Source organism: Gossypium arboreum, chromosome 11 (genome assembly GCF_025698485.1).
Source record: "Gossypium arboreum isolate Shixiya-1 chromosome 11, ASM2569848v2, whole genome shotgun sequence".
Lineage (NCBI taxonomy): Eukaryota > Viridiplantae > Streptophyta > Magnoliopsida > Malvales > Malvaceae > Gossypium > Gossypium arboreum.
The window spans coordinates 8,414,198-8,436,552 of record NC_069080.1 but is presented as its reverse complement, the minus strand read 5'-3'; the positions used below and the strand labels follow the sequence as shown (position 1 = coordinate 8,436,552).

The 22,355-nt window shown below is 34.1% G+C and overlaps 3 protein-coding genes across 9 annotated transcripts; 2 read left to right on the top strand and 1 right to left on the bottom strand.

Moving 5' to 3' along the window:
* Positions 1–277: 277 nt before the first annotated feature.
* LOC108474168 (SKP1-like protein 21) lies at positions 278–7,414 on the top strand. Of its 4 annotated transcripts, XM_053022236.1 has the most exons (11): positions 278–705; positions 2,717–3,006; positions 3,498–3,722; positions 4,006–4,197; positions 4,288–4,398; positions 4,812–4,890; positions 5,629–5,732; positions 5,806–5,987; positions 6,552–6,611; positions 6,698–6,831; positions 7,152–7,414. In XM_053022236.1, the coding sequence occupies exons 2-11, from the start codon at positions 2,971–2,973 to the stop codon at positions 7,166–7,168; spliced, it is 1,140 nt and encodes a 379-aa protein (XP_052878196.1). In that variant the 5' UTR covers positions 278–705; positions 2,717–2,970; the 3' UTR covers positions 7,169–7,414. The 4 variants fall into 4 exon arrangements, with proteins under 4 accessions (XP_052878196.1, XP_052878197.1, XP_052878198.1 ...); XM_053022237.1 differs by lacking the exon at positions 2,717–3,006; XM_053022238.1 differs by lacking the exon at positions 6,552–6,611.
* A 2,654-nt stretch (positions 7,415–10,068) lies between these two features.
* On the top strand, positions 10,069–15,454 carry LOC108473577 (signal peptide peptidase-like 4). 3 transcript variants are annotated; one of them, XM_017775236.2, is made up of 14 exons: positions 10,069–10,388; positions 11,336–11,494; positions 11,646–11,757; positions 11,978–12,094; positions 12,262–12,413; positions 12,550–12,729; positions 12,962–12,996; positions 13,247–13,409; positions 13,621–13,674; positions 13,819–13,911; positions 14,026–14,168; positions 14,519–14,589; positions 14,932–15,015; positions 15,143–15,454. In XM_017775236.2, the coding sequence occupies exons 1-14, from the start codon at positions 10,254–10,256 to the stop codon at positions 15,256–15,258; spliced, it is 1,614 nt and encodes a 537-aa protein (XP_017630725.1). In that variant the 5' UTR covers positions 10,069–10,253; the 3' UTR covers positions 15,259–15,454. The 3 variants fall into 3 exon arrangements, with proteins under 3 accessions (XP_017630725.1, XP_052877092.1, XP_052877093.1); XM_053021132.1 differs by lacking the exon at positions 10,069–10,388 and adding an exon at positions 10,791–10,808; XM_053021133.1 differs by lacking the exon at positions 10,069–10,388 and having other exon boundaries at positions 11,343–11,494; positions 11,653–11,757.
* A 151-nt stretch (positions 15,455–15,605) lies between these two features.
* On the bottom strand, positions 15,606–19,575 carry LOC108473576 (U-box domain-containing protein 33-like). 2 transcript variants are annotated; one of them, XM_017775235.2, is made up of 9 exons: positions 19,223–19,575; positions 19,029–19,132; positions 18,812–18,933; positions 18,538–18,642; positions 18,320–18,464; positions 18,028–18,168; positions 17,077–17,595; positions 16,204–16,950; positions 15,606–16,042 (listed from the first exon to the last, which is right to left on the bottom strand). In XM_017775235.2, exons 1-9 carry the CDS (start codon positions 19,377–19,379, stop codon positions 15,872–15,874), a joined length of 2,211 nt encoding a protein of 736 aa, XP_017630724.1. In that variant the 5' UTR covers positions 19,380–19,575; the 3' UTR covers positions 15,606–15,871. The 2 variants fall into 2 exon arrangements, with proteins under 2 accessions (XP_017630724.1, XP_052877091.1); XM_053021131.1 differs by having other exon boundaries at positions 16,204–16,506; positions 19,223–19,569.
* Positions 19,576–22,355: the final 2,780 nt, after the last annotated feature.

Below are 22,355 nucleotides of genomic sequence, written 5' to 3'. Positions count from 1 at the left end.
ATATAATTTTAAATTCTTTGAAATTAAAACAGAAAAATTGTACATAAATTTCTAATATATTTTAACATTATCTAAATATAATAAATAAGTTCACAATCACAAAGTATCATGTATCATACTTTAACAAAGTTGAAGTTGAAATAATAAAATGAAAAACAATAAATATAGGCTTAGTTGTGAAACTGAGAGGAAAAGAATTACATTAATCCTTATTAATTTCATAATTTTCTTTAATTGGATAAAAAATGGAATTTAGAATTTTCTTTAAAGAGAACTGCAACTTGGGTATTTCCAGGGTGGCTGGTGGGGTGGGCGGAAATGGAAAAATAAGAAAAAAAATAAGAAAAATAAAAGAAAGAACCACCTAACCCTAACCAACTCTAATAGGGTTCACGTGTGTGTGAGAGAGAGTGTGCGGTGACGTTTTATCGGACCCTTCGCTCGTCGAAAGACAGCGACGCGGCTTGCACCTTGGGCACAATCCCTTCCTTTATTTTCCCTTTTTCCACAATATTTATCTTTCCGAAAATTTAACTTTTTTAAAATAAAAAATTTATACGTTATAAATTAAAGAAAAAAAAAACACTATATTTTTCTCTTTCTTTTTCCGTTCTCTCTCTCATTTATCCATTTCGGAGTTCGCCGACAACCGCCATATCTGAGCAGTTCGAAAGCTTTGAAATCTCCGCTGCTTTCTACACACAGGTACAATCGGAACCACGCCTTTTTGCTTATGAATTGCAAAAAATAAATGAAATACTATATATTTAACATTAAAAATGAAAGAGAATATCGGTTTTGTACTTTTCTGTTAAGATTGACTTCTCGAATCGTTCTTTCATTGTTTTTGGTTTGTCTTTAGGATTGATTGGTGACGGAAATGTGTTTCATTTTCTTATTCTGATTTAATTTTTTGTTCAATTTATTAGTTCCCGATACATTAGCTGCTTGACTTTCTGAGCTAGGTAGGTTTAGGTTTTTTATTGATTTTGCAAATAAATTTCTGTTGATTTGATGCTCTCCATGTTTTAATTTGTTAAAAAGGTGTTTGGTTGCTTAGAAAACGAGTAGAGGTAATAAGACTAGAAAAAGTGTGGGAAAATGAACTAAATTTAATATTGAACTGTAAGGCGTTTTTGGTTGTGTTGGTAACTAATACATGCAAGAAATGAGGGTAATAAAGGTGGAATGATTTTCTCCCAGAAGCAGGGCAGATGAAAGTTTTCGCTGCCACGTGGTGTTTCGGTATTATTTAGAACTGTTGAGTTACCTAGCTCTCCTTCCTGGTAACAATTTAAGTTACCATAAGCTGAATAGCTCGTTTTAAAAGTCAATTATGTAAAAGGGTAATAGAGGTGGAATGGTTTTAATAACAGAAATAATATTCTGAAGTGATCAAAATCAGAATCTTTGGAGGTAGGGTTAAATAAGGACTAATTCAGGAATGGTGGTAATCCAGCAAAGGTAGTTTTGTACGGAGTACAGTTAGAGAAATTGGATGTAATGCACGCGTGTTTATGATTTATTATCCACGCGCAACAAAGACAAATGGAATTAAGAGGTGAAGTACTAAGAGGATAAGTGTTGACTTTGGAAGAAGGGTTTCATTTATCTCATGTTTACCATTTGCACATCAACGGCGGGGCTATTGCTGCATAACTTAGAATGCTTAATTGATAACTATAGTTTACCAGGGGAGTGCTTAACAATAGGTGTCAAGCTCTGTAACAGAAATTTGTATGTTGATTTCCTATGAGGGAATCATCGTGCCATGACTCCTGCTTGTCCTGCTGCACTGAAACTATCTGTCTGCTTAATGTTGGAGTTTGGTTCTTTAAAGCAAATTCAGCGAAAGGAAAGTATTTTTTCTTGGTCAGAGAAAGGTTGAGATAATCCTAGTAAATGATTTACTTTTTCGAGTTTCGACTACTTTTCTATTTTCCCTTGCAATGTCAAGTATTTTAATTCTGCTGCTGGCTTTGACTCTGATGCTAGTGGTTGCAGCAACTAGAATCGTGACAATATTGAGATCCCTATTTTGTTTTGAAAGGCCAATATATTGCTCAGTCGGAATGGTTTTAACAGTGTGTCAAAGCTTAACTCAGACATGGATAAAAAATATTGATTGGCAGAGTCGGTTTATTTGGGTTCTGGGGACACCTTTTCGATGTTTAATGCAGGGCTTAGGTGCATATTTTCTTGTAACATGTTATGTAATTAACTTAGGTATAAGTACCATGGAGGCCCTTATACAAGGAGTCAAATTGCATTTTGCCCCCTCTACTCAAAAAATGGGCAAATTAGTCCCTGTTCGTTAAATCAAAGGCCAAATTGGTGCTTTTTGTTAAAAATTTCATTCATTTATTCTGTTAAAAACTGACGTGGCTGACAGAATAACAAAAAAGTGTGTACCTTATACTGGTGTACAAGAACTGGTTTTTAACAGTAGAATTGAATGAAATTTTTTACAGAAGGACCAGTTTGCTTTTTGATTTAACATACAGGGACTAGTTTGCCTATTTTTTGAGTAGAGGGGGCAAAATGTAATCTGACTCCCAGTACAGGGGCCTCCATGGTACTTTTGCCAATTAACTTCTTAACTTTAGAAATTTGTCTATATTTTGATACAATTGTTTATTCATGCAGTTATTCTAATTGAGCTGAAATATCTGTTGTAACTCTGCTGCATATTTTCGTATTGTTTTTGATTGAACAGCTTCATGATCCAAGTTTAAGTACTTCCTGAGATCTACCTCCAAAATCAATGTTCGTGCAAGTGGGAAAATTTCCATTGATAATAGTACCCTGGGAAACTTGTAGGTTTGAGAGTCTCTATCACTTAAGAAGTGCAAAGCTGTTGTTTGATCTACTTTACTCAACCTTTTGAGCACCAGAGAAGCAGGGTGCAGAATTTATACCACAACAAGCTTTACAGGAAGTCCTTTCTTGGTGTTTAAAATTTAATTTGAAATGTCAGAAGTGGATATGGCAGTCATTAAACCTGAGGTAAGATGTACTGAGTCCTCTTAAATTATAGAGTATTTATTTTCCTGGTGAAGTATGTCTTTTTTTCTATTCACTTCTTTTATGTTTTAGGTTGATCATAATTAGAGTTCAAAAGAGAGAAATTTCTTTCAAATTCTTCCAGATTCTGTTGGTAGGTATCAGAGGCATATTGCTCAGGATTATTTTCATTTCTATAGCAACTAAATAACCTAGGTAACTTGGAAAAGATTTAGCTCTGGTGCAATATGGACCTAAACATTATGCTGTAAACAAATTTGTTTGGCTGTATTTTTAGCAATTTACCTTTTTGATCTATTTAGTGCGAGCTAGGGTAGATGGGCACCGCATTGGAATAATGTCTTGAGAGGGGTGGTGAATGACAACTATGTTTCTATTTGGTGAAATTGGTTTTCATAGTTTGGCTGGGCTTGGTTGGTTTTCAAGTGTATCTTTAAGTTTTTATTCTGAAGCCTTGCTGGATTTGTTCTCAGATGATGAAGTCATACATTTGGCTTCAAACTGCTGATGGCTCAATCCAACAAGTGGAACAGGAGGTTGCAATGTTTTGTCCCATGATATGTCATGAAGTGATACAAAAGGGCATGGGATCCTCCAAGAATTATGCTATATCTCTTCCGCAGCGAGTCAATCCTGCCATGTTAAGCCTAATTCTTGATTATTGCCGGTTTCATCAAGTGCCTGGTCGCTCTAACAAAGTAGGTTAAACATGTCTCTCAATTAGCATTTACCTCTTATATTTGGTGTTATCCTGTTGCTTTCTTTAATAGATGTTTAATCTTTCTGGAGTAGCATATGTGGAGCCAATTTTAACTTCCTTTAGGTATAGATGGCTTTCTTTTTGGTGTATAATTCATTTCTTTTGCCACTTCTATTTCTGGAAAAAATAAAATTTATACGCGTTTCTAGGATAATTCCATGTAGCAAACTAACACTGAGCTTCCTCTCCCATTCATTTGTGTTTGTTCTTTCTGTTGGAAGGAACGCAAGTCTTTTGACGAAAAGTTTATCCGAATGGACACAAAGAGGCTTTGTGAGTTGACATCTGCTGCTGATAGCCTTCAGTTAAAGCCTCTAGTTGATCTTACTAGTCGAGCCCTTGCACGAATTATTGAGGGAAAAAGTCCTGAGGAGATACGCGAGATATTTCATTTGCCTGATGATCTTACTGAGGTGTGTCTGGTGCTAGTTGAAACCTCTTTATTTATCATGTCTGTTCTCTTAATCTCTTTCGTGTCCTTAATACTTATTTTACTGGTTTAGGAAGAAAAGTTGGAGCCTCTGAAAAACACAACTGATGACCCACGCATTCGACTGTTGAATAGATTGTATGCAAAAAAGAGGAAGGAACTAAAGGAGAGGCAGAAACTAAAGGTCACTGTCTCTTGTTTTTGTTTTTGTTTTTGCTTTTACTTTTTGTTTTTCCTGTTTTCTTTTATTATTTCCTACCCTTTGCAATTTTACTTATTTGTAAAGCCTTTTTCTGGTTTAGATGAACTTGCTTTGTCAATTAATTTTGTAAGGCATCATTAAACACTCCTCTTAATATGCGTGTAAATAAATGAAAACTTCTGTGTCTCAGAACATTGAGGTTGAAGAAGAGCGTGTTGATGATCGTTCAGTTGATGACCTCTTGTCATTTATTATTTCCTACCCTTTGCAATTTTACTTATTTGTAAAGCCTTTTTCTGGTTTAGATGAACTTGCTTTGTCAATTAATTTTGTAAGGCATCATTAAACACTCCTCTTAATATGCGTGTAAATAAATGAAAACTTCTGTGTCTCAGAACATTGAGGTTGAAGAAGAGCGTGTTGATGATCGTTCAGTTGATGACCTCTTGTCATTTATTAATGGAGACAATGGAGGTATGCTTAAGTTTTGTTCTGATATAGTTTGAATATATTTAATTTTCTATCCAAAGATATGTTAAGAGTATTTGGTTGATTGACTTGCTTATATTGTTAGAATAGTCTTGATAAATGGTTTTATTGATGAGATAGCTCTTCTCCTAGAAAGAATTGTAAAATTCAGTTCTGTTGTGTTTGCATCTCATGTGTCATTCTCAACCTCAATGCCCAAATATCCTTTATTTCCCTGCAGTCATTTGGGCGTCTGAGGGCTGAAAAGTGAATGATAGAACTTCGACAGGACAAGAGAAGCAATTTTTTTGTGTTTCTTTATCAGAAACCAGTTTGATGATCTATAATTGTTGAGGCATGGAAAACACATGATGTTTCTTTGAAGATTATGGAGAGATTTTAGTGAATAGGATTACAAAATGATTTAAGTGCTTATTTGTTTCCTTCAATTGTCATTGTTGAGGATCCTTATCTAGAGTAGTTTTCCAACAAACTAAAATTGAAAATTGTCAGAGATTTTTTACTCTATTGTGAATATTAAGTAACTGATAAGTGCTTAGAGAGCTAATTTTACTTGTTTGTTTTATATTTGGCATTGGTACCAGCACATAAGTTTTATATATTGGAACTAAAACCATTTAAAATTGTTCTCCTTTCATGGATACCATAAGCTTTGCCTCTTAGTCTTCCTTTTATAATTCCTTCTGAAGACCTCATAGGAGGTAAGGGAATTCTGTTTTGCAGATTCTAAAGGGATCAAAAATTCAAAGAGTAAAAAGAAGAACCGAAGAAGAAAAGATCAGCAGAAGAATACATCTGCCAATGAAGCCATTAAAAACCATAATAAGGTGTGAACCTCTAGATTATTCTTTTTTTCTGTTGGAATATTGACAAGGTACTGAAGTTCCTCTCCTGTTCCAGGAGCCAAATGGTCTTAACCAAGTGTGCTGTAGTGCCGAAGTTGGTCAGACAGTTTGGGCTGGTGTTGGTGCTACCTCAAACTTACATGACGTCGAAGATGATATTTTTGACAATAAGAATGAGCTTGATGATGGTGATATTGATGACGAGATTGATCCGGCATTGAAAGAAAAAATAGACAGGTAAAGGTGAATTTTTGCCTCTAAATCTTCCTGTTTCTCTTTGCTCCCTTCCTCCTCATCTCCTCTGGAGCATTGAAGGAAAAGTAGTCACGTAACCCTGTGCTTTAAGACTTCGGTGTTTTCATCTTTTTCAATTGTCTGGTAGTCTTAGAGAAATAATTCATGATTTTGTGGTTTGACATTTTGTCTTAAGTGGTTTTTTTTTTTTGCATATTTGGGAGGCCAAATAAGGGTTAAAGATATGCTGGGTTTGTTTCTCCTTTCTTTCTTTTTTTCCTTCTCCATTTTCTGTTGATCTATTACAGACAAGGTGTACCACTGAATGAGCTTCCAAATAGACATTGTAAAGACTAGACTTTAGACACTATGACCTAACCTTATTCGTTTCTCAATGATAAATGTGCAAGTCCATTTATATATCTAGAAGGAAGCGCTGCTGCATCTCTTTGACAGTCTGATATTGTGTTTATTCTGTATATCGGGACTATTTTGGAAAATTTAAAGAATCTGAAATCATTGGTCTTGACCGTTTGAAATCTATGTACTTGTCCGTATTATTTTTAGGTATTGTTCATATGAATTGAGGAAAAGTAGTAAGCTGACTGTATCCAATGAAGTAACAATGTCAGTATCTTGTACTCGTTTTACACTATGTTGGAGGAAGTTTGTATATATAGCCCAAATGATCTATCTTTTTATCTTTTGTTTAGGGAGGTGGAAGATTTTGCCCGTAGATTGAATTCAGATTGGCCAGAAAGAATGCAAGAAATTCTATCTTTTGGTCATGAAAGGAAACCGGTGCATTTTTCTCTTAATGGAAATGGTTCACTAAGGAGATATGCAAGTATGTTGCTATCCTTTTTCTATTATTAAGTTTGTCTGGTGTTGCTCGTGAAAAGTTTTGATAGAACTATTATCTGTGATTCTACTTGCTTTTACACCATGTCAATTCTTGTGAAAGTAACTAGTTGAACTTGTATACAAAATAAGCCTACATGTTTTGCATTATTTCCTGTTCTCCTGATGATCAGTTAATGAGTTTTCTTGGTTGTGATGGTTGGGTTGGAAGTTAAAACCAAACTTTGTTTTCTCTTTTGTTTTAAAGTCTTGTTTGATCTAACAAGTAAATAGCTAACAGTAAATGATTTGTGTATTGATGCCTAGATTCTGAGCAAAGATGATGAGCACTTCCTTCGTACGGCTCACAGCATGAACAATTTTTGATAAGAGGCTTTTCAGGTGGTTGAAAGATGACACCTATAAGGGTTGGGACTTGGGATCCTTGGCATTGTGGATCCTTTGTAAGTTTTCAAATTTCTTTTAATTTTTTTTTTTTGTTGTGCTTAGTATGCAATTTTGATTGTGAGGGCAACCTCTTTGTATTTTCATAATAGAAAGAAATAAGAAGGGAACTGTGTTTTGTTGAACCAGTTCTGGTCATACCAATTACTCTTCTCTTGCAACAAAAAACCCAAAGAAAGTAGCTTATCTTTGTGTGTTAGAATGCACGTTCATGCTATTTTCAGTTCTTCTGTATGAAGGCCGAAGGGCTTTTCAACTACCATATGAAGGCCTTCTATCCTGGTCACCCACACCATCTAATCACCAATAATTTATGAAGAAATTTTCTTGGGAATTGTTCATAAGCTATGTAATTTGGTTGGATGTTGGCCTGCAGTTTAAAGGGGATATCCGTAAATTCATGTTACTTTACAACTTGGAAGTCAAATGTTCAATATCAGATTGGAATTTGTGGGGCCTTTTAGTGCAAACTTTAGTTTGTTTTTTTTTCTCATTATGCTTTTCCCCGCTAAGATTAACATACTATTTATACTAATTATTGTGTATTAAATGCAGTAATAGGCCACTATATATATTATTTTTAATGTAATATATGTAATAGCTTTTTAAGTATTGGTGCTAGACTAGAAAATTACATCCTTGTGAATATAGATTCCCTGTCGGCATTGAATAAGTGGATATACCATAAAAGGACATGGGCCCTACATTATTACGGTGTTGAACATCAACAATGCTCCTCCACTCATCTCGATAGCAAAAATTAGAAGAACGAAAATTGTGTGCATATTTGGTTCATTGGTTGAGAAATATTCAGTTGTCTAACCAAACAATGCAACCACGGCTTGTTCCTAGGACCCAAAGTTTGTTCTGGTGCATTGGACCCAACATCTCATAAAAGTCATAACCGAGCACTGACTGGGTTTTCTTGGGTCATTTGTCCACCACGATTTGAAATGTCCTTTCAAGACGAAAGTTCTAATAGTATACGTATATGTATTCTTTTGTATTTGAGACAAAAGATTCCAACTTTTCAAAATGCACAGTATTATGTAGTAATTATTCCGTACTCAATTATAAAATGGTTTTTGGGGCGATGCACTATAAGTATTTTGTTTCATTTTGGAAACGATTTTGATCTGTGACAAAGAAGATCGATTAAACTTGATTTTTATATAATATTAGACAATATGAAAAGGAAAAAAAAAGCAAAACATAATTTGAAATACAGAGGCATGAAAAGAAAAGTAATATTCTAAATATAATTATATATACGACGCGAATGCGAGTATGTTTTCAACGATTTCTTGATAAGAAAACCCTAGCTGAATACAGATTGAACAGGTGGGCTGGTCGACACTTGTGCCATTTGCCACACGTGTGATCCATCATTAAAAAGAATAGGCTGCCATGACTGACCGGGTATCCATGTGAGGGCCCGTCCTTTTGCAGTTCGAGTGCCGTCCGTGTCAAGCATCTCTATAGACGCGTGTTTTGTTTCCATTGGCTGGAAATGGATACAACCAATAATCAGGTAAAATGTAGCGAGAAATCAGTGAGGCTGGTACTACCTGATCCAGATCCAAGTAATTATTTATTATTATGCCGTCTTATCTGTACGGTCTATACGGAAACCTTTAACCAGTTCAGACAGTAGCCGGTAACCTTTGAACTTTGATTACATAGTGTCTGTATGTCTGTTTGTCCCACGCGCTCTCCCTATTCCATCTATTTTACACCCCCACCGCCAAAGGGCCTGTTTGGTGAGCTAACAATGGTAATGAATCTATTCCAAAATCGAAATTAAATGTCAGTTGACTTTTAAAAAAAAAAAATCTTCGAACCATTTTTATGTTTTTTGTAGCGCAATGAGAGAATTAAGATATAAATATTATTCCAAAAAAATAATCAATATGTGTTAGAACTGCTTTTGGTTTGTGGGAATCACCTCACGTTTTGCTGCCCATTACTTTCATTTCACACATTTGTTTGTGTGATAGTAGATATATAGTTGGTAATTATTTTATGAAGAATTACTATTATAAATTTAATTAAGTTTACGGTCTTTTAAGTATCGAAAAATAAAAAACAAAAATATTTTATCTAGTGAAGTTTTTAAGTGTTTAAAATATTTTAACGATTTTAATTTTTCATACAATAAATTTAATATTTTTTAGTGGTTTGACGTGCTTCGTCAATGATGTCACAACATTTGAATTTTAACATTTTATACAAACAATAATTAGAGATATTTATGTTTGATCTTTTCAACTACTCTATATTGTAAACCATTATTTATACTAACAATATGATAATAAAAATAATAATTAGAAAAATGTAAACAATGGATTTTTCAAACATACTAATGCATTAAATAAAAACATAAATTAATAATGAAATGATTTCAATTAGTGTCTATAAATAATGATATATTTTTTTGTGAGTAAAACTTTACAATAATATTATTCCCATTAAAATAAGTGGTTTATTTATTTATGAATTGATTAAACTACACTAGTTCTTAGTTTGAACACAATTAGACAATGATTGATAGCTTACTTTAATTAACAAGTGAAGTTATGATAAAATAATAACTACAATTACAATTTAGACTAAGATTTGGGTTGGGATACTAATTACTTCATTACTATAAGAATAAAACTATAACTTTTGTTTTTTTCCTTGCAACATAGACCAAGTCTTCCCCAAGATAGTAATAGCGTGAGGTGCAGACGCAGAGCTAGAGCGTCAACCACACAGTAAAAGAGTAAAAGGCAAACCAAATGCAATCACCGCTATTATCACACGGCGTTTCTTTCATGTCCCGAACTTCAAACGACAAAAAAAAAGTGATATTTTTTCTTCTTTTTCCCTGCTTCCATCTTCTTTCACCTTTTTTCTTTTTTTCTCTTGAAGAAAGAAAGAAAAACCCTAGAATCCTTTTCTTGAAGGTAATTATTTCCAAATATGGAAATAAATAGAGGCGTATTAATAGTAGTTTTAATTGTAGTTTCGAGTGCTGGGTTGGGTTTAGCTGGGGATATTGTTCATCAAGACGACGTTGCTCCGAAGAGGCCTGGTTGTGCTAATAATTTTGTTCTGGTATTCTTACGAAATTCCTGAACTTTCCTCTCTTTTCTCTTTTTTTTTGCTTTTTTACTTGGCGTCTATTTGGTTGCTGTGAAAATGGATGAATGATGAAAGAATCTTGACTTTTGCTCTTGTACTTGATGTTTGATTTAAGATGTTCCTTAGTATCTATAATTAGTTTAATTGTTTATTTTTAGGATTTATCTACTTCAATTTTTGACCTTGTCTTTTAGTTCTTCCTGTCTGACTGCTGAGATAACGGTGACAATTTTTTTTTGTTTGTTTTAGACTTATTTTTGTGGTTTTGATCCTGATGGGATTATAAACATAGGCTCTCTTCCCCCCCCCCTCTTTTGTGGTTTTAGTTCTTCTGTTTCTAAATTTTGGACTTAATAGCAGATTTTCTTACTTCTTTGCTGCCCTTTGAAATATGTTGGAATCTTTATTTCTTTGTTGCATCAGATTCTTTAGTAATAAAGCAACATTTCGTCCCTTAATTCGGTAACTTCTCCCAATTTGGTCTTTGAACTTTTTTTATCCACATTAGTCCCGGAATTTGGCACCTGAACTTCAATTTGGCACTTGAACTTGGATTGGATAAGCTGATGGCGTGAGATTATGAGGTTTGCCACATCATCATTTGAAAATTATATATATATTATACTCTTTTAAAAATTATGAAGAACTTTTTTTTTGAAAATTTTTTTAGGTGATGATGTGGCATAATCTTAGTACCATGTCGTCGTCCCTTAACAGAATCTAAGTTCAGGGACCAAATTGGGAAAAGCTGTTAAATTCTGAGAGTCATGTGGACCAAAAAATTTCACGAACCAAGGTGTAAAAGTTGCTAAATTTTAGGGGCTAAATGTTGCTTTATCCCTGTTTTTTATTACATCTTTTTCAAAGTAATGTATATGGCCTTTGCATATTAGAGTTGATTTAATATGTTTGTTTCATAGGTAAAAGTCCCGACATGGATTAATGGTTTAGAAGACAACGAATATGTTGGTGTTGGTGCTCGTTTTGGACCTACTTTGGAGTCAAAAGAAAAACATGCAAACCATACCAGGCTTGCACTTGCAGATCCTCCTGATTGTTGCAGCAAACCTAGGAATCAGGTTTTCTAATTCTAATCTTTTTTACAATGTATTCATCCAATTTGACTCTTAGATATATTCTTTCTGGCGTTCATGTTCTTTCATCTGATCAGTTTCCCTTAAACTTGTTCCTTAAGTCATTCATAATCTTGAATATCTTCTCTGTTGGTAGCTTACAGGGGAGGTTATTCTGGTGCATCGAGGTAACTGTAGTTTCACAATGAAGGCAAATGTTGCTGAAGAAGCTGGTGCTTCTGCCATCCTCATAATAAACAACCAAACAGGTATGTTGGGTCCTTTGTGAACAAAAATAGAAGTCCTTTCTCTTCTTTTTTTTTTTTTTGCACAATAAATGTTAAGATTCTTACTTCAAGTTAGAAAGTTGAAGAAATTTTGTAGGCATTCTTTTTAGCTATCTTTTTATTTTTCAACTGTATCCATCATCGTGAAAATTAATAAATCTACTTCAACTGTGATTGGAAAATTTTTAATCTTATTATGCAGAGCTTTTCAAGATGGTTTGTGAATCTGATGCTGATGTAGATATAAAAATACCAGCTCTTATGCTCCCTCAAGATGCCGGTTCACGTTTGGAAAAATATATAAGTAACAACACCATGGGTAAGAGTTTCCACATTTCCTCTATGTCAATGTCCTAGTTTGTCCTTCCTCTTGGTTGTTCTGGAAAAATACTCTCTTCTGATGTTTTTCTTTTCTCCATAATACCTCTTATGGCATCGTGGCAGAATGGATTTTAAAATCTTATGCACCTTTTTATCTCAATGTAGTTTCTGTTGCACTTTACTCTCCCAAGCGGCCAGCAGTTGATATTGCTGAAGTGTTTTTGTGGTTAATGGCTGTTGGTACCATTTTGTGTGCTTCTTATTGGTCTGCTTGGACTGCTAGAGAAGTTGCTATTGAGCAAGACAAGCTGCTAAAGGTCACTTCATTTCTTTAATTGCTAATTTTATGCATTCTTTGTTAAACTCTGATCTAGTACATATGGCAACAGTTATTCTTTTTTTTTAATTCAATCATTCACCACAGTATTATGTTGATTAATGTTGTATGCACAGGATGCATCAGAAGAAATTCTAGAAGTTGGTGCAGGTTCTAGTGGTTTTGTTGACATAAATACAATGTCAGCAGTTCTCTTTGTTGTGGCTGCTTCATGTTTCCTGGTCATGCTCTACAAGCTTATGTCATTCTGGTTTGTTGAGGTTCTTGTGGTTCTGTTTTGCATCGGTGGAGTAGAGGTGCGCTTGTCTTCATATATTTTTATGCTTATTTCATTGTGGCTTATTTACTCCATTTGTTTTATTGGTAGTTCACAAGTTACTTAATGAGATGCCATATTTGTATGCTTTGTTACCTTTTTCTGACATTTACTTGCAATAAGGCCTGATAGAAAGGACAAAGGGTTGCGGGTGGGGTAGGGGAAGACTTTTGAGATGAATGCTGATTCCAGATATCCCTTTATGCTTCCAGGGCTTGCAAACGTGCTTGGTGACTTTGTTATCATGGTATGCATATTCCTCTGACATTGCTTTTTTTTTTTTTAATGTCTACACGTGCTTGACTGTTCTGCTTTGTAAACATGACTGTAACTGAACATGACTAAAACCAAAGTCTCTCAGAAATGTGGAAAAAGAAATCAGTAACTAACTCCCTATTTTTTGAAAAACAGATGTATTAATAGAATACATGCATTTCTTTCTAAGTTTTAATGAACAAGTTGGATCGTGTATGACATTAACTGCCAGATATATATAGTTTCAGGTGTTTTCAACGCTTTGCAGAATCATTTATTAAAGTACCCTTCTTTGGAGCTGTTTCGCATCTGACACTGGCTGTCTGTCCCTTTTGCATTACATTTGCTGTTGTTTGGGCAGTGTATCGTCGTATCTCCTTTGCCTGGATAGGTCAAGATATTCTTGTAAGACCAACTTTTCTAGTATCTTATGTTATTGTTACCTTTCTTAGTTACTGGATTTGTCAGGTGATTATATTGTATCTAATGTGTCCATTTGCTTGTAGTGACTTCTTGTTCTTGTTGAAAATTAATGTACTCAGAAATTAGTCTGATTTACACTCTTATCATGGTGAACTGATGATATATGAACCTCCTCTGTTGCCTTCTCAATCAGGGTATTGCACTTATAATCACAGTCCTTCAGATTGTTCGTGTGCCAAATCTCAAGGTGAGTATTTTTATTACTTGCCTTTTTCCGCCTACTGCTTAGAGATGCATGCATATAGTATATGCATGTAGCTCGTTTACATATGAGAATAGAAGAGTTGCAAAAACTTTTGATGTTCTTTAGTGGTGAATTTTGTTGAATCAGGTTGGAACAGTTCTTTTGGGTTGTGCTTTCTTGTATGATATCTTCTGGGTGTTCGTTTCCAAATGGTGGTTTCATGAGAGCGTGATGATAGTGGTAAGTGATTATAATATTATTTTTTTCACCATTGAATTCTGGTTTCTGTAAGCCATTTTGACCATTGAGGGAATGATGTTACTTCCTTTTTCCCCTATTTTCCTTCTATTATAGGTAGCTCGTGGTGATAAAAGTGGAGAGGATGGCATACCAATGCTACTAAAAATTCCCCGGATCTATGATCCTTGGGGTGGCTACAGTGTTATTGGATTTGGAGACATAATCTTACCTGGACTGCTTGTGGCATTTTCACTAAGGTACACTGGAGCCAAAAGTAACTTTTTTGGTGACATCTATGCCTGGATCAATGAATTAGTTTTGGTCTTTGTTACTTTTGTTGATTCTTTATGCTTTTATATTGTTTAAGACCTTATAACCGAAGAACAAAACATGCTGCTGTAATTTGTTAATAGGCCATATTTACAATAATTACATCAATAAGTCCAGGAATGATGTCAATTTAGCTTATGAATTTGCTATTTGTTTCAAGAACACTCTTATCTTCATTGAAATGTTATGGTGTGTGGATTTGTTCCAACAATGAGACGGGTTATTATGTTTGGTCTATTCAGTGCTCATTGACTGATAATGTCGATTACTTTTGCAGATATGATTGGCTGACAAAAAAGACTCTTCGAGTAGGGTACTTCATATGGGCAATGACTGCTTATGGTTTAGGTATGAGAAATTTTTTGTCTGCACAGCCAACCTGTTCATAGGTGGGATGTATGAGGGAACTTAGACAAGCTTGAATTTTACTCTGTTTGTTGAGGCTCAAGCCCTTTACTGCTAAGTTGTAGTAATAATTATTTTGATCCTGACTTGCAGAGGTTATCTTCCCTAAATTTAATAATCCCCTGAATTGAAAGGGGGAGAAAATGATATTGTACGGATTTTACCTGTCCCAAAATAATGTGATAGGACTATATTTCTCAGCAGTTTTATTTTCCTTGTCTCCTGCCTTGCAACATAAGGACCATCCACTCATTATTTCTGTATCCGTTTAAAATAATTCAACAGGTCTTCTAGTCACGTATGTGGCCTTGAACTTGATGGATGGACACGGCCAACCTGCGTTGCTTTACATTGTTCCTTTCATTCTTGGTAAGTAGCAATGCGATTAAAAGTAGTTTGGTTGTAGTAACAAGCAATGCTTTCCTCATAAACCCCAGATGAAATGTTTTCTTCCACTTAAATATCTCTTACGACACGTCTCTTGTTTTGGGTGCAGGGACATTTATTACATTGGGGAAAAAGAGAGGTGATCTCAAAACTCTCTGGACAAGAGGAGAACCGGAAAGGCCTTGCCCGCATGTCCAACTTCAGCCCTTAGAACAGAGAGAATAATGGTAATAAAACCCTGTACAATTAAGTACCTCAAATGTGTGCCAGTTGATAAACCTTTTTGCTCTTTTAGGTTGTAGAGAAGCTACAAATGTAATATTTGCAGTATAGTTATTGCGACACGTTTAGAAATTAACCAGTAAAACAGACTAGTTTGAAGCTAGTTCAGCTAATCTCCTTGAAGCTTTACTTTCTACAATCCTGTGTGAACATGATCCCTGTGAACATTGTGTGCCTACATTTCTCCGAGAAAAAAAGAAAGCAAAATTTTCGATGCAATTACCAGCGAATGCTATGGAAAGACACACGTGGATACTTGCCAAGGGGAGTATCCTATTAAAACAAGTATAAGACCAAACAAATATAAATATTATAAATTTAATGTAAATTTAAGGAAAATCATCCATCCATACATAGACATATGCATATATACAGATAATATTTATAGGTTAATACTGTACATATCCTATTTAAACAAGCAACGACATGAAGGTTCCATCTTAAAGGATACTACATAGAAAGAAAAGCACAACATGGGCTATGGGGAAAAATAGTAGGAAACTGATCAAATATGTTCCTGGAATGAGGAACAACGTTAATGGTGGTGATGCTGCTTCTACCACTCTAAGATTGCGGAACGAAGTGCGTGGTTAGGGATGAGATTGCGATGAGCAAGTGGAATATTCGTGCAAGGAGAGGTATTGTGCCCACCATCCAGCCATCTCCGTATCTGTCGTAACTCATAGGTGAATCCATCGGCTGCCACATGTGGGTCCGTCATGATTTCCTGCAAACATAAGCAAACCAATCATACTATGTAGGTTTAGAATACCCTTCTACATCCAGAATCTAGCATTTGACAGTAAGGGATATGTTGAGATGATGTTGATTTGCAATACTTGATTCTGGTAAGTGATAAAAGTGCCATTCGTAATGATGGAAGCTAACCTTTGAAATGGGACAAAAGAAAGAATCAGGAGGCTGACGAAGCTCTCCAGACCCTGCATGGAATGTTGATAAGGGTCCAATAGTATTTCTAATCGGTTCAAGCACCTTATACACCTCTGAAGCAAGGTCTGGTCGACGGCTTCGATTAGTATCACAGCATCTCAAAGCCCAGCGAGTCAATTGCTCAGCTTCTACATATGACCAGTCTCCAGCTGACGGATCCAATAAATCATTAAGACGCTTTCCATTTACTGCATGTTGGACGTCCTCTATTATACTCAAGGGCGGTCTCCCAGTAATCAACTGTAGTAATATAATGCCAAATGAGTATATATCGGAACTAGGAGTCAATGTTCTTGTGTTAAAAAACTGAGGATCCAGATAAGGAAATTTGCGGCCTATATCAGTCATATTGTTTGAATTCTCGAGAGAAGAAAGCACATGGCAGACTCCGAAGTCGCTAAGTTTGCAGCCGAAGTTGGTATCAAGGAGTATATTCCCTGGTTTTAAGTTGCCATGAACTATCCTTTGAGGCTTAGAGGAATGTAGGAAGATAAGGGTAGAACATATCTCAGTAGCAATATGAATTCGAGTTTGCCATGACAATGGGGGAGTACTATCCCTGGGGCCCAAACGATCTTCAAGGCTACCATTCGGAAGATATTCATTGATGAGAGCCCATATTTCGGGGCAGACTCCAATTAGTGTTACCAGATTTGGATGCCTCAACTTACTCAAAATATCTACCTGAAATGTATTCAGCACACTCACCTCAATTTTTTCTCTATGGTAAAATCTATTTTCTTAAAAATGCCAACCTGAAAAAAAATATATATGTATGTATATTGAGTGACTCTTTCAGTTCAAGCTTACCTCCTCCTGAAATTCCAAGGGCCCTTGTAAGCTATTTTGATGGAGCACTTTTATAGCCACTTCAGTGTGACGAAGGGTACATCTATAAACGCTCCCATATGCTCCTTCTGCAATCTTGAACGAAGGGTCAAAGTCCTCAGTTGCATCATGGATTTCGGCAACAGAGAACTCTGAGAAGAATTGCTGCATATGCACATTAGAACTCCCTTCTTCCTGTTTTGTTGAATGATCTTCAATTGAATTGCAAGTACGTTCGAGCTTTGTTCGCAAATCATCTCGTTCTCTCTGGTAAATTTGTAACTGCTCCATTGCAGATGATAACTTAGCTTCCAATACTTTAACATGATCGGATTTGGCACCTCGACTCTCCAATAATAACTTATGAGTTCTGGCGATTTTGCGTGCTTGATCTCTTTGCTGCGTGACTTGTTCAAGCTCCTCGTTCTGTTTTCTATGCATTGCTTCAATTTCCTTCCTGCGTCTTAACTCTCCAATGTATGAACTTTTCATTTCATTTGCCTACAAGTCAGTAATGGCTGTCATTATAAAGTTGTAGGAATAACGAAAGCAGGTTTAAAGTCTACGAAAATACCAAATCTTGGGGCAGAAATCAGACATTTGGAACTTCCGGCCAATCTTGATACAATACGTATCAATCAAAATAAACAGAATAAGCAGTTACATGAAATACTTACTTCATTGTATCCATTGTTCCCTACAAACATTAGTGCAGTCTACGTAGGAAAATCATTAGGTCATTTCTATTGAAGACAAAACAAAAACATGGACAATGTCAAAGAATGCAAGAAGTTGAACTCCAAAAGGCCTGACTTATATCAGTAGAAACATGTTTCCCTCCAACAATTATGTAACTATAGTTCTATAAGTCTGAGGCAAATATACATACACACACAGAAAGAGAGGAAAAGAGAGCAAAATAAAGGACATTACCTGGCTTACTACAGCATTGAGAGCATCTTTTTCAGCTTTCAGAAGCCGGTCCAACTTCTCAAATGCTTCTTGATTTGATTTTTCAGCGGTGAATAGGGCCTGTTCTAGATTTTCAAAGACTTTATCATCACCGCTTCCCTCCTGTCAAAATTCATAAACCATAGACAGGATTTCACTGAGAAGCTTAAAGAACTTGACAAACGCTTGATGTCTATATCTGGTCCCCTAATGTAAGCTTTTAAATTTCAGGCATTGATAAATAATAAAGATCCTCACGGAAGTCGAATAGTACATTGAACTCAAGCCAGTCTGGACTCTCCCCTAGTGTCCCAGACACAGATGGGTCAGAACTGCTAGCCACTTTGTTAGAGCCTGTCCAATAACTAGAACTTGAAGCAGAGCTGCTCAGGTTTGATTGTCCATTTTCAACAAGTGGCCTACAGTAAATCATCAGTTAAACAAGTATGCTGAAACTTCAGAACAGATTAATAAGACTGTTAGCTAGCACACCTTCGATGGACGAGTTGCCCCCCACAAATGAACCAAATTTTGCAGGAAGGTGGCGCATGTAGCTCCACATATTGAGCTTTTTCAGATTTGAGATCAGTCATGCCCCTGCAATATTAAGGACATATTAAGTAACTTGCATGCCATTCCTTCATTTCATGGGTTCAGAACATATAGAGTCATTAGCATAGTTGTAAAACAGCAACAGTTTTCAGAAATTGTAAGCATAAAGAAGAATGAATAAATAGTGAAATTAGAGTGAGAAGTTAATTAGTACTCTGAAAAATGTTTGTCAGCTGCTGCTCCCATGACAAGTTTCTTGATACTTTGATCACGAATTAGCTCAACAATCCCCTTTCCAGCATCATCCATCTCTATATTTAGTTTTGCCGCTTCTACCTACATCAAGCACATCATAACCAAGGCCAAAACTAGAAAATATTTTCCTTCATTTTTAACCAGTTCCTAAAAAAAAAGAAGGAAATTATATTTACACTTTTTTGACCACAAATTAGAAGGTAATCGTTCATGATCCTATATAGAATCTTCTTTCCAATTTCCTGTTGGTGAAGCCTGCTTGCCGTAAAATTCATACGACCTAAATACCAAGGAAAAAAAAATCAAAATATTCACATATTTCAAAGAAGTAACCCAATTGAGATCACTACTAGCACTGAGCAGAGCTTACTCGAGTTGAATAAACTAGCAGGCTGATGAACATGAAGAATGCAAACTTTTGTGGGACAAAGATTCTGCAATGCCCATAACAGAGTGTGCTTGCTTTCTTCTACGGCTTTTCCAACTGCAACATATATGGTTTCAGCAGTATCAGTCATTTGATCCATTACAAGTTTTATTCAGCGATCTCTCTACTTTTCCCACTAAACTGATCACTTGATTTCAAAGTTATGAGGCAGAGTGCTAAAGGCAAGTTTTTATTTGCTATTGGGAAGAGACTTTCATGGCAAGCTTACAAAGGTATAAACCACACTGCCCCTGTTGGGAAAAGGAAAAAGACAAGATTCTTTGCCTTAGGACTTAAGTGCTATTGATCTAAGGGCTGTGATTCATCGGATTTTAATTAAAATATTTATTTTTATGTATTGCAGGAAAATAAGCAAATATCTTTTGTCTGCTTTTGGTTAGGGATCCACTGACTTTTCGTATTTAATTTTTTTATAAATTACACCCTCTGACTCTAGGGTCAGTTTTATTTTGTTCATTTTAATTTATTTCTCAATTTAATTATTTTAAATAAGACAATAGTGTAAATTAATTACTAATATTAAAATATCCATTTAAGAATCTTCCTATCATTAATCTAAAATTTTAAAGAAGTCGAAAGTCAACAAAAAATACAACACGTCAATCACTCGATGGATTAACGTGTCGCATGAACAATTCGTTAAAAGAAAACAAAAATTCTAATAACAGTAATTAATTCTTATAATTATTTTATTTTATGTGACTAAATTTAAAAAAAATATAGAGTCATCTAATCTATATTTTAAAGTGACTATTGGTTGCACAGGCTAATTCCTATTCCTTTCCTCTTTAAATATTGCATCACTTATTTTGTCTTTTTTATCAACTTAAGCTCTCAATTTCTTAGGAGGAAGTTATGAAATTAATCTTTGTATTTTAATTTAATTGATTTTAATGTTTTATTCTTTAAAATTTAAAATAACTTAAATTTCTATAAAGCAAAAATTTATTATTAATCCTTTATCATCCTAAGTTGTGGATTTAATCTTTGTTATTTTATTTCGTTATTTTTAATTTTAAAATTTTAGTCCTTTGTTAAACTATAATTGTTTATTGTAAATATTAATACAATTGTGATTTGAATCTAAGCTATTCTTGAAAAAGATGATCACCGATGAATAAGTCACAAATTGAAATCTAAAATATCAATAACTTTACTAATTTAACGTTCCTTTAATTAATTAGGACTGAATTTTAAAATTCAAAAAGTATAAAGATTAAGTATGAATAAATTAAAATATAGGGATTAAATATACAATTTACACATACTATAGTAATTGATAGTAAATTTGACTTTTTTTTCCTCTTTCGGTTTCTTCGAGATGACTAGGAAGTTACGGAGCATTTACAAAGAAAGTGCCACTCAAAAATGAAAAGTGGGGTTTCCATATGATTATTAAAGCTATACTAATATTAAAAATTTTAGTAATTTTTTATATATCAAAAAAATATATGAACGCATATCTTATCATTGTATTATTATTTGTTTTGAAGCATAATTTATTTCTTTCAGCTGAGTGTACAGTAAACACGTACTCAAAACGAGTGTATGTTTACAGTATCACAGAAAAAAAGTATAAAAAGCGTCAAGATTCTTGTTCTCAGTGATAGTATTACTTAGTAGGTTCAATAATATTCAAGACATGACTGGGTTCAGGGTTTAGGTCGATAGTACAATAATTATTTCACCCACTGCCTTTTGAAGTGATACCTGTGGGCCGCATCTACAACTCATTAAAGCCCATCTCTTACCCTTCTTTCTAATCTTCATAAGAGGCTGATAAATAAATAAAGGTAATATACCGCTGCTGCACGTTAATTTTGAGTTAAATTCCATTTTAATTTAATTTTATTTAATCATAAAATTTAATGATTTAAAATCATCCAACAGATTTAAATTATTTTATAGATCATTCCCATTATATTATTTATTGTCTCTTTTTAATTATTTAATAATTTTTTATTTAATTGAAACATAATTTTAATAATTTTTATTCTAAACTTCAAACCCTAAATTTAAAACTTAAAATTTTAAGTAAATCTTAAACCTCAAATCTCAAATTCTAAACCATAAATGTAAAAAAATTATCAAAATTATGTATCAATGATATAGAAAAAATTACATTGGATCGTGAATGAATGATGTGGTAGGAAGCAGTGGCGAACTTGAAATTTTGAGATGTCGAATTAAATTATTTTTAAGATAGTAAAATACAATTTTATCGTTTTAATAGCTTATATTTTTATAATTTTTAAAGGTTAAATTAAGTTTTTATCATTCTTAAAAGGTTAAAGTGTAATTTTACTATTACTAATTTAAAATTTTATAAATTATAAAAAACATAAATAAAAATTTATTATTTTAAGAAATCCCTGACTCCTCAGTCCTACTACTTTCCACTACTAGCAGAAAATATCCATAAAATATTTTTTTCTAAAACACCTCTTACTAGAAGTAATTAAAACTTATATTACTAATCATAAAACTCTAAAATAAGTTGAATAAAAATATTTAGAAAAATTAAAATATAAATTAATTTGATCTAATTTAACCAGATCTTACGGTGACTATTTGATTCACCTCAATGTTGTGGGCCGAAGAAATGTTAAGAAGGCCTAAGTTGGGCTTATGGATACAACATGCTCCAAAGTCAGGATCCAAACAACATAGCGTTACCTAATATTAGGGCTTGAATTCTTTATTCACGATTTTGGGTGGAATTGAAGTTGAATCTCAACAAAGCTTGCGATTTTAGCTTCATCTCTGTTCTGCCTCTTCATACTAAGATCTTGTTTTTGTTTGTGAACAAAACAATAAAAATGTAAATGATTCAAAACTTTGAAATTGTTAAGGGGTTCGTATTTTTAGGAAATACTAGATATCTAGTTTTTACCCTTCAAAGTTGTGTTTGACCAGAGAGAAAACTTTCAGATTTTTTTAACAAAATAAAGAATGAAATATTACGTTTCATTATTGGAAATGTAAGATTTATTGATATATTGTTAAGTATATTTGGCATATTATTATATTATTTTGTTTGATTTTACTTATTTGA

Coding starts and splice junctions, on each gene's coding strand:
- LOC108473577 (XM_017775236.2), top strand. CDS start 10,254: ATGGAAATAAATAGAGGCGTATTAATAGTAGTTTTAATTGTAGTTTCG. Junction 11,495..11,645: donor GCAGCAAACCTAGGAATCAG/GTTTTCTAATTC, acceptor CTCTGTTGGTAG/CTTACAGGGGAGGTTATTCT. Junction 14,169..14,518: donor CTTGTGGCATTTTCACTAAG/GTACACTGGAGC, acceptor TTACTTTTGCAG/ATATGATTGGCTGACAAAAA.
- LOC108474168 (XM_053022236.1), top strand. CDS start 2,971: ATGTCAGAAGTGGATATGGCAGTCATTAAACCTGAG. Junction 3,723..4,005: donor TGCCTGGTCGCTCTAACAAA/GTAGGTTAAACA, acceptor TTCTGTTGGAAG/GAACGCAAGTCTTTTGACGA. Junction 4,399..4,811: donor AGGAGAGGCAGAAACTAAAG/GTCACTGTCTCT, acceptor TCTGTGTCTCAG/AACATTGAGGTTGAAGAAGA.
- LOC108473576 (XM_017775235.2), bottom strand. CDS start 19,379: ATGGATCAAATGACTGATACTGCTGAAACCATATATGTTGCAGTTGGA. Junction 19,133..19,222: donor TGCTAGTTTATTCAACTCGA/GTAAGCTCTGCT, acceptor CTTGGTATTTAG/GTCGTATGAATTTTACGGCA. Junction 18,934..19,028: donor TAATTTGTGGTCAAAAAAGT/GTAAATATAATT, acceptor TGCTTGATGTAG/GTAGAAGCGGCAAAACTAAA.